The sequence below is a fragment of the Felis catus genome, chromosome X (genome assembly GCF_018350175.1).
Source record: "Felis catus isolate Fca126 chromosome X, F.catus_Fca126_mat1.0, whole genome shotgun sequence".
Classification (NCBI taxonomy): Eukaryota; Metazoa; Chordata; class Mammalia; order Carnivora; family Felidae; genus Felis; species Felis catus.
The window spans coordinates 90,175,258-90,195,969 of NC_058386.1; the positions used below are offsets into that span (position 1 = coordinate 90,175,258).

Genomic DNA, 20,712 nt, shown 5'->3' on the forward strand with positions numbered 1-20,712 from the left:
TGTCAGAGGTAAAATTTGCTCTAATGTCCTTGTTTATTTCCCTTCTGTTGTCTTGGGCTTCCCTAGATACTCTTTCTTAAATAATGTTTGAGGTGTGCAGTTCTTTCAGCTGTAATTGCCTGTTATTATACAAGGGCCCCAACTGATATGGTGGTAAATTGTGGCAGGGGTTGGAGAGAGAAGCATTCTATAATTATATGCTTAGTTCTCAGTATTTTAGTGAGCCTGTGTCTCTGAGCTGTGACCTTCAAAATTGCGAGTTAGGTTTGTTCTCCCCCACCAGTGTAGATAAGACAGGAAGGCTAGTGGATTGGGTATTTTCCTTCTCCCCATTGGTTAGGCTCTGACAAAATGCAAATCTGTTAGGCTCTGGTAAAATCATTTCCCTTGAGGGCAGGTCTTAATTAAGGAGAACAAAGAGCTTTGGACTTATTTCAGAATGGTTACTTTTTCCCTCCTGTGCCTGCAGCACTAAAGAATTTTTCTCCAGTCTTCACCCTGAGACCCTGATGGGGCTCCTGGGGGTGAAACTCACAAAAATAAGTTTTTCTCTCAAGCTAGTACATACTCGATCTCCAGCAATTAGTCAATTACTCTTGCTCCTACCAGGATCCAGCAGTGGTGATTACATTCACCAGGCTTTCAGATTTCAGAGTAAAAAGCATAGGGCAGTTTGCCCTGTGACCTCAATTTTCTAACTGATTTAAGAGGAGTCATTCCTTCAGCTTTTTTCTTGTGACAATGGGGGTGACAACTTCTAAGCTCTTTACATGTCAGACCAGAAACTAGAAGTTCTTTCCAGTGTTTTTCTATGCATTGTTTGTATAAATGTTTTATCACAAAATTAATAGCACAAACGTTTTGTAAACTACATTCTAAAATTAACATACCATGAATATTTTGGGGTCACTAAATATTTCCCTTATACTTTGCACTTGGTGACTGGATTCTACACCAACACAGCTGAACTACAATTTATCAACCAATCCCCTATTTGGGGGGATTAGGCTGTTTCCTTTTCTTTTAATTAAAACAAATTCTTAGTATGTAAACTTTTGGGGGTGCTTGGGTGGTTCAGTCGGTTGAGCATCCGACTTCGGCTCAGGTCATGATCTCACAGTTGACGGGTTCGAGCCCCGCGTCGGGCTCTGTGCTGACAGCTCAGAGCCTGGAGCCTGTTTCAGATTCTGTGTGTCTCTCTCTCTGCCCCTCCCCTGTTCACGCTCTGTCTCTGTCTCAAGAATAAATAAACATTAAAAAAAATTTACAAAAAAAATCCTTTTGTATGCAACAATGGTTATTTTTCTTAATATAAATTTTTAGAAGTAGATTTATTGGGTCAAAGGTTTTGAATGCATTCAAATTCTTGACCTGTAGTATTTCACTGCCATTCAGAAAACTTATACTAATTTACCCTCACATCAGCAGAAGGTGAGAATGCACAACACTGGATCATTTAATTGTTTAAAACTTTGCCAATTTGGACACTTGGGCTCCTTCCATAATTTGGCTATTGTAAATAATTCTGAAATAAACATATGGGTGCAGGTATCCCTTTGAATTACTGTTTTTGTATTTTGGGAGCAACTACCCAGTAGTGTGATTACTGGATTGTTGGGTAGTTCTATTTTTAACTTTTTGATGAACCTCTGTATTATTTTCCACAATGGCTGCACCAGTTTGCATTTCCACCAACAACACATAACACACGAGGGTTCCTTTTACTCCACATCCTCGCCAACACTTGTTGTTTCTGGTGTTCTGTTTTTGAATGTTTATGTATTTATTTTGAGAGAGAGAGAGAGCTCGGGGAAGGGGACAGAGGGAGAGAGACAGAATCCCAAGCAGGCTCCACACTCAGTGAGGAGTCCAACGCGGGGCTCAATCTCATGACTGCGAGATTATGACCTGAGTAGGAATCAAGAGTCAGATACCCAACCAACTGCACCACCCAGGTGCCCCATCTTTGTGTGTGTGTGTGTGTGTGTGTGTGTGTGTGTGTGTGTGTGTGGTGTTCTTGATTTTAGCCATTCTAACAGGTATGAAGTGAATATTGGAGTTGTGGTTTGCATTTCCCTGTTGATCTGCTGATGAGTGGTGTTGAGCATCTTTTCAAGTGTCTGTTGGTCATAAGGATGTCTTCTTTGGAGAAATGTCTGCTTGTGTCTTCTGCCCATTTTTAAATTGGATTATTTGTTTTCTGGGTATATTTCAGATACTAACCCTTTATCAGATATGCCATTTGCAAATATCTTCCCCCATTCAGTAGGTTGCATTTTAGTTTTGTTGATTGTTTCCTTCACTGTACAGAAGATTTTTATTTTGATGTAGTCCCAATAGTTTGTGACATATATATACATATATATACAATATTCTGATATATATATATATAATATATATATCAGAATGTTATTTAGCCATAAAAAAGAATGAAATTTTGCCATTTGCAATGACATAGATGGAGCTGGAGATTATAGTGCTAAGTGAAGTCAGTCAGAGAAAGACAAATACCACATGATTTCACTCATATGTGGAATTAAGAAACAAATGAGCAAAGGGAAAAAAAGAGAGTCAAACCAAGAAACAGACTCTTAACTATAGAGAACAAACTGATGGTTACCAGAGGGTATGGGGTGGGGGATGGGTGAAATATGTGATGAGGATTAAAGAGTACACTTATTATGATAAGCACTGAGTAATGTATACAATTGCTGAATCACTATATTGCACACCTGAAACTAATATAACACTGTAAGTTAATTATACTGGAATTAAAATTAAAAATTCTGGGGCGCCTGGGTGGCTCAGTCAGTTGAGCATCCTACAGGTCATGATCTCACCGTTCGTGAGTTCGAGCCCCACATCAGGCTCTGTGTTGACAGCTCGGAGCCTGGAGCCTGCTTCAGATTCTGTGTCTCCCTCTCTCTCTCTGCCCCTCCCCTGCTCATGCTGTGTCTCTCTCTCAGAAATAAATATTTAAAAAATTTAGAAAAATAAAATAAAACTGCCAATTTGGTAGTGAAAAACAGAACCAATATTTCTTTCTTTATCAGGAAGGCTGAATATATATTCACTTTTAATAAGTATTTTTATTTTCTCTTTTGTGATATTACTATTATTGTTAGCATTGTTATATTAATCTACATTTATCGGCTAAGAGTAGGTGTTCAAAACCATTTATTAACTGAAAGAACCCAAAAAATCAAAATTACTTTTTAGGCAGAACTTGGGTGTTTTTCAGCCAAGTCTTGGAAATACGATTTTCTTGCTATAGACACAAATTAATGACTCGATCTACAATATTCTAAAATGGAGTAGGAAATACTTTAAATATTTTAACAATCCCAGCATCTTTAACCAATAACAAATGATCATGAATTTCCCAAAACAAACATCCAAATGAGGCACTGTTAGCTACCTTCCACATGTGGGTGAGAGGTGATTGTTTCTCTACAATAAATTTATAGTCTCACTCTCCAACCCCTGATTTGCATCTCACATATACAACTTATCTAGACACTTCACAAAGATCCTGGGTATACACTTAGAGACAAATCCATTGAGGCGCCTGCGTGGCTCAGCTGGTTAAACATCCAGCTCTCGGTTTCCACTCAGGTCATGATCTCATGGTTCGTGGGTTTGAGCCCCACATCAGACTCTGTGCTGACAGTGTGGAGCCTGCTTGGGATTCTCTCTGTCCCCCTCTCTCTGCTCCTCCCCCACTCATGCTCGCTCTCTTTCTCTCTCTCTCAAAAATAAATAAATAAACTTTATTTTTAAAAAAAAGGAAAAAAAAGCAGCAAATACGTGAAGGGGGGCTATTTAAGGGGCATTATTAGGCTAGCATAAATAGTCCTGCTTGTATTGGTCTGCAGCCACTAACATGTAAATGGAGGGAAGCTAGAAATTACTTTGTTGAGTTAAATCCACACTGCAAAGTAAGCTGGAACCTTGTGTCTGATGCATTTGATTCTGGATTATTTCACTCACTTGAATTAGATCGCTCAGAGGTTGACATTAAAACCTACCTACTTCCAATATGAAATTGGCCGGGAGATTGACTCCCTACTAGTTGGGGGAAAAAATGGGGCAAATAAAAGATAAAGATCCCTGAAAGAGTAAGCAACCACTAAAATAAGCCAAGCTATCAAAGTGTGGGTTTCAAGTGTATTTACATATTTTTAAAACTCACAGCCAAATTATGAAAATTTTTTAATTTGCAGGAAAGTCTGTTTCCAAAGGAACAGTATATACTTACCCCACAAGGAGGGTATTCTTTATTAAGCAAGTTGGCATCTCATTTATGAAATATCTTTAAGGTACATTATTTCACAGACAGTATTATAAAGTGGATCCTTTCAATATATTAGAGCTCACCATATTCATGAAATCCATAGACCAACCAAAAATAACCTGTTTCAGTCAAGACTCCATTTCCCCCCAGATTCAGTCTCTGAAGAGTGTTGCTGGACAAAGTGTGAAATCTGAATGATCTGAATTTTCCTGCTCTAAATGTGGCTCAGTCTAAGAGGTAGCTGATAAGTGTAAAAAGCAGCCAGGGAACCTCGTCCTAAGTGGCAGAGCCAGATGAGAATGGTGATAACAGAAATAACAAAATCAGCATTGGTTGAGCTAATATTCGTTGAGCACTTTTCCTATAAAAGCCCAGCTCTGTTCTAAAGGTTTTACATATACGAATTCACTAAATTCCCACAACAACCCCATGAGGTAGTTTCCATTATTACTCCCATTTTACAGATAAGGAATCTGAGGCACAGGGAGATATGGTAACTTACCCACGTTGACATGATTAGTCAGGGTATGGAGCTGGGATTCAAACCTAATTAGTCTGGCTTCAGACCCAAGGACTGTAACCACGGTAGGACTCTGCCTTTCCAGTAACACAGTTGTAAGGTACGGGTCACCCACTCTTAGAAATTGGAAAATAAAGGGCTTCCACACATTCTTGCCTAACACTTTCTCAAATTACCCTTCCACTAAACCTTTGAAACATCTTTGATCACCTTTGAAAGAATCAGACGTTGTCCATGGTAAAGTCAAGTTATAACGAAATAGACTGTAGAAACTGGTACAGCTGGCCGACTTTATTATGCATTTTTTGTATCTATTGCAGTGCTAAAGGCACGATGTGTAAAATAGCACCCATGCTTGTTTTGTCTTTTAGATCCCACATGTAAGTGAATCCACATGGTATTTGTTTTTCTCTGTCTGCCTTGTTTCATTTAGCATAACACCCTGTAGGTCCATCCATGTTGTCGCAAATGGCAACATCTCATTCTTTTTTATGGCTGAGTAATATTCCTTGGTGTGTGTGTGTGTGTGTGTGTGTGTGTGTGTGTGTGTTTTCTACATCTTCTTTATCCATTCATCTACACTTGGGTTGCTTCCATATCTTGGCTATTGTAAATAATGCTGTGATACACAGAGAGGTACATATTTTTTTTGAATGTGTTTTCATCTTCTTTGGGTAAACACCCAGTAGTGGAATTACAGGACCATGTGGTAAATCTATCTTTAATTTTTTGAGGAATCTCTATACTGTTTTCCACAGTGGTTGCTGAATCAGTATGTTGTACACGAGGAACAAATATAACATTGTATGCTAATTATACTTCAATAATTTGTAAAATGTGTTTACAAGGCAAAAAAAAAAAATAGTACCCATGCTGCTAAGGGGTCTGAAATCTAGTTGGGAAGATAGATTAGCCCAGGGGAAAGTCCTTTTTCATTCTCTTTAAACTTCATAATACTCAAATGGCATTTCTTCCATATGACAGTACCAGTGTCTTACAAACTATGCTTCTTGATGAAAATATCTTTCTCAAACACTAACTTCTGATTGAAACCTGGTCTTAACTGCAAACATAATAGTGTTTCATCAGGGTCATTGTTCCTATTATCTGAGCAATATAGGATTTGGCCAATTATGCCCCAGATAGAAACCAACAAACACGTGGAAGGAGCAAATTCAGGAACTGGAGGCAGACAAGGAGTTGAGCAGTAATGCCGCTGGAGTCACTAAACAAAGCTTCTGCAATTACCAGCACTGATTTTTTTTTCAAGCACAGAACAAAAGTAAACCCTGTAAGTTCGAAGACCTGTTTTACCATGGGTGTCTAGGATTGAGTGGCTGGCACCATTACAGTTGATTTCTCAAGGAGTATGCCAAACAGTTATCAATCTTAAGAAGTGATGATAAAAGTCAATTTCAGTGCATGCTCCTAAGTTTAAACTTTTCCAAAGTTTTTGGCATTCCCCAGGGGAAAATTCAACGAGTTGTGCAGCATAACTGCACACACCTCAAGTCCCAGTAGATCATCTTGGACAAGACGCACACATGAGCTGATTTTATTAAAACGATGATGACTCACTAACTTCTAGAAGATACAGGCAAGTACAGTAAGCTTATCACTAGCCAGTAGCTGACAGATACCAGCTGGACAATACATGACTTCCCACTGACTAATGGTATCTGCGAGGAGAACTTGGTCCCAAAGGAACTGCAGTTAACGTTTGAGTTGGACCTTCAACCTGCAGCATCATAGCTGTTTTTCAGATGGTTTGGCTGGCCCTCATCCCTGCTACTTTTGGGGCCCCTGTTCACAGAAACAATGATAAAAAGTAGATAACAGAGATGTGCCACTATGCCATTGACGTTTTGCCCAATCATTGCTGTCTAGCGCCCAGGACTAGGTCAAAAGGTCAATATCTTCATCACCGATCTAAAAGCAAGAAAACATTCTTAAGAACTGTTTTTGATAAGAGCTATTACTCTAGACACATCATCATGCAAGTATTCTAATAATATTTATTTTATTATAACACATACAGTGTAAAGAGAGATGAATCTCTGCTGTTTGTTATAGGAGCAGACAAGTCAAGTAAACAGATTCCTTTTTAATTATTTTGTTAAAGGCTACTCTACACTGTAATAAGGCCGAAAAAATAAAGGAAGAAATATTTCTTTCATTTATTAGACGTGAGGCAGAATGGAAGAAGGGCAAGACAAGATATAGTAGCTACAGGGAAAACAAAAGTCTCCTATTTCTCTGGCAATTGGGTTTCTGGAATTGAAGTCTCTATGAGATTTCCTCAGAGTTTTAAGAATTCATTTCCAGGTTATGGAGGCCAGTGAAAAAGAAAAGCCAGGAAGAAGGCAAATTCTCCATCCTATATATACAGCTTCTTCCTGTGTATCTGGGGTTAATTACCCTATTCCCACTTGTCAGATCATTTTCCCAAAATTAATTCAAATGCATATCTATCGAGCAGCCTGTGCCCATCACGGCCCTCCCACTATCTGCCTTGGGGCATTTCAATTGTCTGCCAGCAGGTGGGTAAGCTCATGAGAAGAAAAGAGCTTATATTTCAAGAGGTTTGACCGTGAGTAAGACCACACCATTGGCTACGATAAGAACTGGAGATATTCCATGAAATCTCGATTTCTTGTTCTCTTCTAGGCTCCCATTAGCATGGATAACTGGGAGTTGATGGTATTCTCATTAGTCCCTACTATAAGGCCACGTGGAGACCCTTTTACACAGAAAAGCTGCTTGGCCCAGTAAAACCTGACCTGAATATTTTTCCGGCAAAAATCATCTCTTACATGTCCTCTGGCCCAGGACTTTGGGTAAAAATCAAAGCTCTTGTTTGTTCTTCCTATCAGCACCTCAGCGGCACAAGTGTCTGCTAAAGGAGGTTTGCTTTCTATTTGGTCAAGAATTCAAGATGTGTGCTCTTGAACTTGTCACAACAGAATCGATTTTGCATGCCCTGCCACAGACAGATATCTCAAACGCCCAGCTTTCTTCTTCAAACGAATGGGATATATCACCATTACAGGTGCATTTTAGAGAATCAGATGTGAAGTGACATAATGAACCAAACTGGTTCCAAGGCAGGGTTTTGTTTTGTAAAATAACATGTATGTATGAAAATACACACATATAGCTGAGCATTAAAAAAAAGACTTGGGGCGCCTGGGTGGCACAGTTGGTTAAGTGTCCGACTTTGGCTCAGGTCATGATCTCTTGGTTTGTGAGTTCGAGCCCCACATCGGGCTCTGTCTGTGCTGACAGCTCAGAGCTTGGAGCCTGCTTCAGATTCTCTCTCTCTCTCTCTCTCTCTCTCTCTCTCTCTGCCCCTCCCCCACTTGTGCTCTGTCTCTATCAAAAATAAAATTTAAAAAAAGCATTGTGGGAAAATGCTCTAAAAAAAAAAAGACTAGAAGTGTATATACCAATTAGCTATTTCCTTACACGCTGAGACTACCAGTGACTTTTGTTTTATTTTTATGTGTCTTCTGAATGCTTAACAATGAGAGCCTGGGTGGCTGATTCGGTTAAGCATCCGACTTTGGCTCTGGTCATGATCTCGAGGTTCGTGGGTTCAAGCCCCACGTCAGGCTCTGTGCTGACATCTCAGAGCCCGGAGCCTGCTTCTGTGTCCCCCTCTCTGTCTGCCCCTCCCCAGCTCACACTCTGTCTCTCTCTGTCTCTTAAAAATAAACAATAAAAAAATTTAATGAATGTTAACAATGAGAATCTATTTTATTTTCTTATTTTTCAGAGGTGACTTAGCTTTTTTTGAGCAACTATTTTAAAATCATAAAAAAATCACGTTAATATAAAGCTTGCTTAGGGCGCCTTGTAATTGACAATTTAGTCTACGTACGTCCAGATCATCCAAAGTTTAAAGTGTCTGGACCACATTGCCTTAGCACTTACAGAAAGACCTTTATTGAGTTATAATTTACTAGTTGCCCTCTTCCTTTACAGAGAGTCAATGAAGAAAGGCCATTCTTTCTTCTCTGAAACCAAGGTTACAGATGGAATCCTTGTACTATCCAAATGTGCTTTATTCAAACATCCCATGATCAATACTGCCTGAGTGGGTGGGAGGTGGGAACAATCACTGTAGATGAAACTGTAATTTTTCTCTTGCCAACAGCCCCCAAACCCCTCTTTTTATCTTTCCAGAAGCACAAGCCAAATTTAGAGTGTGAATACTCTAATGTACCAAACCAGGTGTTAAAAACATCTACTCTTCCTACATTCTTCAAAGGGGCTCTATTTTATTTCATCTTTAAAAATGTTAGCTTTGCAACTATGCTTTCATACATAACCTGCATCTAACCTTTTTAGATGCAGGCAGGTTATAAATCTTAAACAAATAGTACTCTTTGCAATGGCTCTGCGACAATGATAAAACTCCAGGTGTGTTCCAAGCACCTAAAAAGCCAGAGCCCTGTTCTCCCTTGTCCCACCTCCTCAGTGCCTATCCTGGTGTCCTTTACTCTGCCATCCAGAAAGCAAGAATCCTCAGTTTACAAGTCGAGACTCTTTAGTTCAGAGACCATGAATGACTCAACCAATACCACACAGCAAGCAAAAAGAACTGACCAGAAACCAGGTCTCCTGATTTAAAGCACAGTCCTCTTTCCACTGGACTCTGAGGACATTCCAATCCTACTGAGAAGTCAGGGAAATCTCAGAAGCATGGACATAAAGGCACATATTTTTAACCTTCCTCACAAATTTCCTTTGGCTTAACTCATTTTAGGTTCCTGAATAATGTTAGTGCTAGTCCCTTTTAACTCCCAAATAGTAAACTGCCTCTCTTAGGAATTCTGGTTACAAAGTTCCTTATTCATTCCTTTGGATCATCTCTTATGTGTTAAGTGGCTGCCATGTGCAAAGGACTGGACTTCTCTTCAAAAGAATGAACTGGCTTCCCCAGAGAACGGCTAGAGGCAAACTGGGGGGTAGTGAGCAGAACACGGAATTTGAAGACCTGGGTTTTAGTTCCGGTCCTGGCTTGGACTTGACCTCGCTGGGTTTCAAGTTTCTCATTGAAAAATTAAAGGGATAATATCATGTGGATTGCAAGAGAGTTACTCTCAGACCTACCTCTCATTCAAGCCTAACTGTGCCAGCGATTGTCGCAGGGCCCTCAGTGTACACGATCTCCTTTATTTTCCAAGTGACTGTGCTGATGGCCATCGTGGTAGGATTTCCTGTTCTTGTAGTAATAAGGAAAGTACAGCTGGGGAAGTTAAGTCACTTTCCCAAGGTATATAAGCAAGTCACGGCGTGGGGGTTAGGATCTAAGAAAACACCAGAGGGGTGCCTGGGTGGCTCAGTCGGTTAAGCATCCGACTCCAGCTCAGGTCATGATCTTGCGGTTCATGAATTCGAGCCCCACGTCGGGGTCCAGGCTGACAGCTCGGAGCCCGGAGCCTGCTTCGGATTTTGTGTCTCCTTCTCTCTCTGCCCCTCCCCCACTCACACTCTGTGTCTCTCTCCCTCTCAAAAAATAAACATTAAATTTTTTTTTTAATTAAAAAAAATAGGATAACACCAGAGCCTCCACACCCAACCCCACTGGCACCCCCAGCATTAAAAAATTAAGAATGTACTGTGGAAAGCATCGAGGTATCTAAATGTAAAGTATTCTCTCTTTCGCCCACTTCTACTACAAAAGCTTCAAAGATGCGAATGGGTCTACTCTTTGCCTTGCTTCTTTCTGCTGTCCAATCATCACCTCAAATGTCCAAGAGAGAATCTGGAAGAGGAAAACGCAAACCTCTCTGGTTGGTTTTCACAACAGAGAAGCTCCGGGCAGGCACCACAGGAGGCCCATCTTTACAATATATGAATGTGGGGAATCTTTTCTCCTGAAGAGAAATAACGACTGAGAAGTTCCAGCTAACTCACCTTAGAAAGCAGGAACGGACTCCATGAAATACATGAACAATCTCTCTCTCCCCAGAACCTTTGCCAGACTTGGCACAGGCAGGCCCTTTTGAAATACATAATTGAATATTCCTAACACTCAATTCTTCCACCTACTTTGATCAATAGTTCATTACCTAAGTTAGAACTGCCAGAAGAGGCAAACTCTTGAGCTCATTTGTCCCATATTTGCATGAATATTATGCACTCAATGTCACGCTCCTTTGAACTTCAAAAGAGTTTCCGGGCCTCTTTGACGACAACTTTAACAACAGAGCATAATGGAGTTACAGAAAGACTTTCTTCCCCAGCTAAAGACCTCAAACCTTGCTGATTCTGGAAAGTAACAAACTTTTATAGAAGCCACAAATGGCTCCTTCGTCCATTGCAATGCACCATCAGAATTTCCCGGGTTCCTGAGCCTTTCTCGTCTCATGTGACAGAAACATAACCACGGCTAATCAGCTATTAGGAAGTGGCAGCAACCACCCCTAACTTTCCTTGTGAAAACAGCTTTCTGCAAATGCAGCATTTTCTGCAGACCTCTTCAGATTCTACACCGAGTGAGCATCTTTGACCATAACAGCACGCCCCCTCCTAACACTCTGATGCCCAGGATAGGAGGGAAACAGGCTCCACAGCATCCGAATTGACCTAGAAGCTGACACTGAAATCAACCCACGAAGGATCAAAAACCTTGGCTTCCTTGTGTAAAATGGCATCAGGCAGCAAGAAGAGACGTGAGGATTTATTACCCTTACACTTACACATTTCCTGGAGTTTCCCCAGATTTTTATACTTGTTTTAAAAGTGATATTAGGGGCGCCTGGGTGGCTAAGTCAGTTAAGCGACTGACTTTGGCTCAGGTCATGATCTCATATTTTGTGGGTTCAAGCCCTGAGTAGAGGTCTGTTCTGATGGCTCGGAGCCTGGAGCCTGCTTCAGATTCTGTGTCTCCCTCTCTCTCTGCCCCTCCCCTACTCGTGCTCTCTCTCTCTCTCTCTCAAAAATAAATAAACACTAAAAAAAAAATTTAAAGTAATACTTGCCAATTGTGGAAACTCCAGAAGCACAAAGATGAGCAAAAGTAAGTCATGAACCTACCAGTCACAGATAAAAAAAAAAAAATTAGCTCCCCACTATACATGACTATAAATTTCAGATGAAGTAGAGAACTACGGGTAAAACCCCAAATTATGCAAGCAGTACAAGAAAATATAATAGAATGAGTGGTAAGGGTCTCCCAAGAAACAAGAAGAAATTCAGAAGCCGTAAAGGAAATAAATAGCAGATCCGACCACACAAAAATTCAAACCTTCCACATGGGGAGGTACAACATAAAGTTAAAAGCAAATGGCAAAAGGGGAAAATAATATTTTGAACACAAAAGGTCAGGAGCAAGATTTGCAATAACAAAACCTTAATATGTATGCTTTGATGGATCATGAAGACAAGCAACCTAACTGCAAAATAGGCAATGCACTCTCAAAGATAAAATAAACATTTAAAAATATCCTAAAAACTCATTGCAAAGATACTCCAGAATAAGAAAATAGTGCAGCAAACCTGAAGTATGGTTTCTCCTATTAAATTGGCTCCAAGATACAAAAAGTAATTATACTTGTGGGGAAAGAATTCGAAAAGGACTCTCATACACAGACGGTGGGAGTATACATAGATAACAACTTCTTCGAAGGACAATGTGACTGTGCTTACCAAGATTAACACTGAACACCCACTTTGACCAAAGGACTCCCCACATCCCCACAAATACTTGCCTACGTGCCTGGAGGTGTTCATTAACACCTTAGTTGTAATAGCAAAAACTGGAGACACTCTAAGTGTCTACAGCTAGTGACCATGGGTAAGTAATCCATGGCACACTTACACAACTGGACACTATGCAGGCATTATAAAGAATATGGTACTGTTGTATTGCAATGTGCTGACATGGAAGGATGTCCTAGACCCACTTCTGAAGAAAGGTTACAGAACAATACATACAATCGCCAAGAAAAAAAAAAAAACGAAAACAAAACCTGCACTTACGTAGGTTTTTACGATACAGAGAAAAAGAGTTTGGAAGAATACATAGTAAACTATTAGTCATGGCTGCCTCTGGTTGGTAGCTGAGGGACACGCGTTTTTTTGTAAAGCTCAGGTGCTTTCAGATTGTTTTGTACTATGAGTATTATTAGTTTGGGGATACTTAGGAAATTTCAGAATAAATTAATTAAGCACTGCGTAGGGTCATCAAATTTGTAATAAGCAACGTTTTCAATGGTAGCACGACAGCGCATTACACAGATGGTTTATATGACCATTCCCCAATGGACCGACATTTCCACTGCTTCTGCCTTCTCATTGTTGGAGCTTCCGTATAAATCTCTGCGCATGCCTCGTGTGTGTGTGTGTGTGTGTGTGTGTGTGTGTGTGCATCTGCATGTATCGAGACAACATACAGAGGGCATATGCTTTAAGATTTCCTTTAGTGGAGATAACTGTGTACATGTCCTCGAGACAGTGGGTGTGGCCACACAGAATGATGCTGAGCAGCTCATTCAGGGAATGAGCCTCATCATCTGACCGAAAGCCTGAAACACTAGAACAGAACTGATGCCCTAGGCCATCTACTATATAATCCTTTTGACACCAATTGAATACCCAATGGGCTTGGGACAAATTCATAGGCAGCAGGAAATGTTATAAAGTGATAGTTTGGGGTCTGTAAATATTTTCTAAGTCCTATTTTTCCTTGGTTGGTTCATTAAGCTCCAAGTTGCATGGACAGTACTCCTCAATTCTTTATATCTATGGAAGACCTCCCAGAAGAGACGGTCTTCTAAGAACTGCAAGCTTCCCCTATCACGCCATCGCGAACAGGTCATAAGGGAAGTTTCTTCCTAAGAGAGCAAGGATTTTAGGCCCAGTTGGGTTGTAAGTGGAGCTGAGAATGGATGGACAACTTTTCTATCACGTCCACTTAAAGGAGGGCTTTCTGGAGGGAGAGGGAGGTCATTGGAGGAAAACAGGAGAGAGGCCAATCCAAGTTTCCTTGCTGGTACTGTGCCTTGCTAAACTTCCTCCTGTGTCCCCATCATGCTAGGTCATCACCACGGGCCACTCATGCTCAGAAGCCTAATCAAAAGCACCGCTTGTCTCGGGAAGAAGACTGAGATTACTATGAAAATCACAGCGAGGCAGAAACACACCGTCCTCCCTGTCAGCAAGCTTCATGCCTGATCTATGAAACTTGTGCTGATAAAGGAGATAAATGTTTAAGCGATGGGCTTCAGATGCTGCTTCAGCTCCTACCAAGAAGATTTTCACGGTTCCTTCTCATGAATAAGTTCAGTGGAGCAGAGAATGCCCCTCTTGGACCAACTCCATTTTGTGCTTCTGTTGATGCAGCCAAAAAGGGGAACTAGAGCTAGGGCTTTTCCTTCAAATTTAGAGCAAGGGTCCACCTCAGAGAGGGCTGCAAGTGGCCCAAAGAAGGTGAGGCTCCTACTTTCAGCAGAAAGCTCGTAACAAGAGCAGGGATGCCAACAGTTACGCATAAATCTCCTGAACGTGGAGGCAAGGAGGGTTAATTATCCCCCCTTCCTGCCACTCCGCTTTCTCCAATGTGTTAGCCCATCACACGGATCGCTGACTTTCTAGAAATATTCCCTGGCTTTGCGGGGACGTTCTTTCAATAAACGGCATCCAATTTGCTCACGGTCCCTGGAATCTCAATTTCCTCAAAGGATTTTTCATCTGAATCCAGTTCATGTGAAGGGTTTTTTCCTTCTTCGTTTTTCAGCATAAGGGAATAGGCAGGGCCTGCTTTACTTTTTCTTTTTCTTTTTTTTTTCTTTTCTGTGTTATTTTTTTTTTCATAAACTGAAAACCTTTGCTGAAGAGTCTGAAATTTGGGAAAAAATCCAGCTCATCTGTCAGATATTTCTAGAGTTACGTAAAATGGAATGAGATTTGTACAGTTTAGAACAGGAAAAGGAAAACAGGCTAATATGTCATGTGTTCTATGAGATGAAAACTATATGATAATCAGAAAAACAGCCCCAAATTGAGTCGACCCGATTCAAAGCTCTCGTTGTTGTATCAACTCACGCATAAACCAATAATAGAATAATGGTATATGGCCACATTAGGGCAAAATCTCAATCCCTACAGATTATAACCACATTTTCAAAGAGATTACAAGAAAGCATCTTGTTTCTTAAACGGGAGACACTTACGTTTTACTTGCTCTGTTTTGCTTCCTTCTAGGAAAAGAAAGAACAGCAACAAGGAAAAGATGCACTTTGTGCCCCCCACTTTCCACTTTTTTCTCATTTTGGTCACTGCAAGAGGCCACTCAAAACTGTCAGGGCCCGGTATATTCAAGCTCCTGGGGAGAAAGCAGAAAAAAAGACTTAGATCCTCTGAAACTGGTGGAGATCACTGATGCTTAAGCTTTTAACGTGTTGGCGCGGTGGGGGGGGGGGGGGGAATGCTGGAGAACTTATGTAAGCGTAAGCGTTGTTTTCCCGTGTCAGAAAGAGAACTTGCCTCTTCGGTCTTGCAAAGATCGTGGGGGGAAATTCAAGCAGATGAACAGGCGTTCCCATCCAATGCTAAGGCTAAAAATCCTTACAGGCAAGTCATAGAAAAATAAAAATAAATTTTGAAATCTTCCTTTTAACAGAATTAGAGTTGATTTCTCAGGAGATTTTCTTTGGGAGAAAAGGGAAATGGATTTGCAAAACGGCTACTTTGGCAACCAAGATAAAAATAGTAGGCACGGGACCCAAACAATTTCTGAAATGAAAGTTCACCCATGTTAGCTTCAGCGATGAGGCACAAATTGGTTAATAATACTTCTCCTGTGTCCTCCACAAGATCTATAAAGATCTTCAGTTTGGCTACTTACGTTGGAAAAGACAGATGTAATTAGCAAATGGATGCAGTTAAATACCTTTACCGTTCAGACATTGCTTTCACATGAAGTCCACTGTGGAACGGAACTTTATAACGGGCCATCCTCAAAGGAAATTAGGCCAATTTAAATAGGTAACGTGTTTGCCTTACACTGCTGTGCCAAAGGCCATCAGAGCAACTATAATTCTGAAAAGCAGGAGGCTTGCATTTCTAGTCTAAGGGGTGGAAATTCTTAAACCTTCGAGCCTTAGAACACAGAACATTTGCTAGAGCTCAGATCCAGTCACAGGTCATTTCCATAGACACTAGAGTTTGCAAAAACGTTCCAATGGATGATCTGAACGTATTTAAATGTTCAAAAAACACCACATTTCAATCCGGGGTTAACCCCGGATGGGAACTGAGCGCATTGATCTTTTCTGAGGGGCCAACCTAAATATTGAGTATAAAGAGTTGGCAGGAATACAACATAATCATTCTGGAGAACCGAATGGTTTTTGGGCCATGATGCAGATACTTCAAATGCTATGAACTTGTCTGGGTAATTTGAAAGCCACCGCTTGAAATTACGGCTACGTAACCAAAGAAGAACTGATCATGAACATGTTCCTAGCCTCCCAAAGGCCTCGATTCTGATGTCTTGGTCCCTTCTATGAACTTGTGGCCCAGCTTCAATCACTCAGAACGTCCCTGCCCTCTGAAGCAAATCATTTCCATGAACAGTTTAACACAGCTGCCCACCCCAGTGAAGTTCTTTCTGAGCCTACTTTAATAAGCTTATCCCCCAAGCCTTCAAATGAGAAAGATTTTCTAACCGCTGAAATCCAATTTATCACAATCACATATGGATCTCAGGGGGTAGTTTTGAAACCACAGTTTTCAGGTCGCCCCATGCAAGAACCAACAGGGTTATTTTTCTTGTATGATGGGGGGGGGGCGGTTCAGTGAACAGTAGCATTGCTTCATAACTCAAGCTGGCAAGAAAACGGCTCTCAGAATTTTTTTTTGCTTTTCTTGGGTCCCGACTAATGTTATGAGCAAATAGAAAAGTTGGTGACGAGAGAGCAATTAATCTCTTTTGGCGTTCCTGTCATCTGTGTGGCCTCCCAGGCTGTGATGGAGAACATCAGAAAATGAATCGCTTTATAAATATTCACTTTTGATTTACAAGATCTGAAGCCCTGTCTTTGTATTCTGTGCAGAAATATAAACTGAGAAGAATTCCTTCCCCAGGACTCCTCCCCGTTCAATTTCTCTTTATCCCTTTAACTTTTTCTTTTCGGCGGGGGGAGAGATGTGGTTCAAGACATTTTTGGGGGGACTGCAGCAATAAACCTAAGCAAGCATTGCTCAGCAAACATGCCGACTCTTATACTTGCAAAGAGCCAAACTGTCCTTAATTTTTCAAATTATACTTTGACCCAGTTAACTGGAGTTATTTCTGCATTAACTCTCTGCTTCACACAGGCTGTTGTGCCATTGAACTTGCACGGACTCTTTTCCAGGTTCCTTCAAAATGTGGCCACAGACACACGTTTTGGGGGATCCAGGCCCCGGTCAAGAAAGCCAATAAGAAAACAAGATCCCACCACTAACACTGGGGACGGGGGTGGGCGGAGGAGGCTTTACAAGAGACCGAGAAACTTGTCAGTGTCTAAAGAAGTGTATCCATGAAGGTGCCTCCATGAAACAAGCATTCACACAGTTCATTTGCATCAAGCAAAGGGACCAGAGGCTCCTTGCCCAGCTGAAACTGCAAGGCAATCTGGGCCATCAAGTGTCAGAAGCCTGGACATTCTCAGAAGAGGTCTCCTGGGTAGAAGAGAACCAAAGCGACATTCCCAAAGGAAGGCTAAGGGATGAGCACATCAGCCAGTTCTCCACGCCCCACAGTGTCTCTTTAATCCGCCAGAGAGGCTTGACTGACCTTGTAATCTCACATTCACTGTCTTCCTGGGACAGTCCCCAGGGTAGCAATTCTCTTTCTGACAAACAACAAGAAGACACTGGGGTCTCAGGGCCCACGTCCATCAGCTGAAATCCTCTCCCCACTCTACCACCCAACAAGAAAAAACTCAGTTCGCTGCTGGTGGGTTGCCACAGAAAAACGGCACTTCTAACCCAGGGTGTCTCTCTCCGCCAGCGTCCTTGCCTTCACTGCTGCTTATGACTGACAAACAATGCCTTGCGTTTGGCTTGCAAAACACCTTGCTATCCATCATTTCATTTCATTCCCTACAACTCCACCTCCAAAATGGGCACCCTGGAGCCCAGAGAACTCAACTGCCCATTCCCACAGTTAGTTAGTGGCAGGGCCGGGAGGGTCTGGAAGGCAGGCTTTCCAGGCCCTAAGCTCTCTGGCAGGGCTGCGTTGCTTCCTGAGCCTAGCGTCTCAAGCTCTGACCCCAGTGGTCTGGGCGGAAAATGAGACAGATGTCCAGAGGAGAGAGGAGCCTCTCGCCTGTCCGCTCTGTTTCATTAACTTTAGCATGTATTAATCACCCTCTGGTCCAGGGCACTTCAGCAAGCGAGAAAGAAGGGTCGGGACTCAGGGGATAGATAGGGAGACTGCAAAACCCTTTAGGTGGCTACCCAAGTGGCCTTCCCCGAAGCGCCAGAGCCTGGAGATATGCAGGCCCCGCGGGGAGTGGCAAGTGGTGAGTTCGAATCCGGAGTCCCTAACCTGCCCCGGGCGCCTTGGAGCCCACCTCCAGCCGGGCCACGGCCACTAGCAGCTGGACCCGAGAGCCCAGTAGGGGTGGCAGGTCAGGCAGGGGGGCGGGGGGGAGCTCGGGGGTGGGGGACGTCCAGGGGCGGTTCTGGCCAACAGGAGACGCCCCACCTGTGCAAAGGCTGGAAAGGAAGGTAGAGGAAGCGGGCATCGGGCACTGCTCACTGACCTGGCCACTGGCCTGCTCCGTCTTCCACGCGTGCACGCGCTCCGAGCTCCCCGGGGCGCTCCTCCGAGGTCTGGGGCTCGCAGGTTGTGGCGAGAGCTAGAGTGCGCGCGAGGGGGGAGGGGGGACTCAAAAGTGGGTGGGAGGAAAAACATCACCGCCCTCACACCACGAGGGAGCAGCGGCTCGCTCGGCTCCCGGGGGCAGAGCCAAGGCGCGGGCGCGGCGGCCCGGGGCCACCTGCCCGCCCGCCGCCCGCTCCCCACTTGGCCGGAGAGGCCGGGCGCCCGGCGCAGGCGAGAAGTCCGCGGGCACGCAGCGGCTGCAGGCCCGCACCCCGTCTCCGCCCTGGCCCGGCGGCTCTACTTCTGCTCCCGGGGCCCGAAAGTTAAGAAATCGGGAGAAAGTGTGAGGCTCTGCCGGCGACTTTCCCATCACGCAGCGCCCCCACTGCACCCCCCTCCTCTGGCTAAGCGAGCGTTGGGGTCTTAAAGGGACCGCACCTCTCCTCCGGCCCCTCCTCCCCCTGTGCACTGGAATGCACCTAGGAGCTTCCCACCACCCGCGCCTGCCCCGGAGACCCCGGCTACCCTCCGACTTCCCTGTCTGGAAGCCCGTAGCTCTTCTCCTCCCGCACAGGGCCCCTCTGGGTGCACCTGGTCGGGTCCTGAGCTGGTGCGCGGGACACCAGAGGAGCTGGCCTCGCAAATTATGCCCCAGCAAGCTGCTTATCACTTAGGGGCGTTTCCCAAATCCACACTGCGGTTAGAAAAGTGGCAAAGTGTTGGTGTCCTTCAAGGCAGAGTGGAGATGGGTGTGTGTGTGGAGGGAGAGGGGACGAGTTAGAAATCTGCTTTCTCCCAACAAAGAGGGCCCCCCAACGCCCCCATGAAAAGGGCCTTTACTAATTGGTAAGGGTCTTGAAGAAAACTTGGAGCGACCCACCACAGCCACCCCTGTTCTCCCAGTCCCTAAGATTCTGATTCGGGAGTTGGGCCAAGAACCTAGCCTTGAAATCACAATAGCACTGCTGATGCCTTGGTGAGGCTGAGACGGACTAGGACAAAGTTATGTTTATTTGATGAGAGGTAGTTACAAAGAATTCTCAGAATCCTGTAAGGGCCCCAAAGGCTCTGCCTTGACAGACAGTACCCATTTATATGTTAAAGCCCCCAAATTTGGAGGAGAGCTACAGGGCTGCTTTTTTTTTTCTTCTTTCTTTCTTTCTTTCTTTCTTTCTTTCTTTCTTTCTTTCTTTCTTTCTTTCTTCTTTCTTTCTTTCTTTCTCTCTCTTTTTTTTACTGGAATATAACTTTATTATTTTTTTATTTTTTTAATAGAATTTATTGTCAAGTTAGCTAACATACAGTGTTTACAGTGTGCTCTCGGTTTCGGGGATACATTCCGGTGATTCATCGCTTACATACAGCACCCAGTGCTGAACTGGATCATATTGATTTTTCCAGGATCTGTATAACATTATGGCTTACAGAGTAGTTTCATATTCATCATCCCTACTCTTTAAAACCTCACAACAACCCGTGAACTGTCTGTGGCCTTGAGTGTCAGAATTGGTAGGGATCTTCTGGACCATTGAGCTCAAAGTCTTCATGTCACAGAAGAGGAAATTGATGAGGGGGGTGGGAGGGAGGTGATGTATCCAAGGTCATGCACATAGTAAATGATAGATCTGAGATTCCAAGTCAGGTTTCCTGACTTTCAACCGACTACTCTCTGATTGCTATCTCCAGCCTATAGATGAGGAAATGGATGCTCAGGAAAATTGTATCTTGCCCCCAAATCACATATCAGGAACACAGAACAAGAGAAAATTGAAACAAAAATAACTGTCCTGGGAAATTACCTCCCTTTTCTTTCTTCAGAAGTGTTAATATCATCCAACTAGCTCCTGCATTGCTGGGGATGTTTATTTCACTGTTAACAAAGGAAAGGGGGCCTTTTCTAAAATGTTGCCTTCAGGGTCCAAAATGTCTAGCTCCATCCTGCTGTTTGGGTAGCCATACATTGCCACATGCATTCAATTTGTGCTGTAGTATATTAGTTTGAACTTGCAGATTTGTTGCCTTATAACTGTTCTCACGCCGTTTAACAGTGCTGATGTTTTGTCTCACTAGACT

General features: G+C 42.9%; 1 protein-coding gene across 9 annotated transcripts in view; it reads right to left on the minus strand.

Moving 5' to 3' along the window:
• The window catches only part of CHRDL1 (chordin like 1), a 118,203-nt gene extending 99,459 nt beyond the window's left edge, over window positions 1-18,744 (minus strand). For all 9 annotated transcript variants that reach the window (XM_023249485.2, XM_006943928.4, XM_045050476.1 and 6 more), the window contains exons 1-2: window positions 18,578-18,744; window positions 14,996-15,147 (exon numbers count right to left, since the gene is read on the minus strand). In XM_023249485.2, coding sequence (XP_023105253.1) covers window positions 14,996-15,147; window positions 18,578-18,729 — 304 coding nt within the window. In that variant the 5' untranslated portion in view covers window positions 18,730-18,744. The remainder of the gene's footprint in view (window positions 1-14,995; window positions 15,148-18,577) is intronic.
• Between the last annotated feature and the right edge of the window lie 1,968 nt (window positions 18,745-20,712).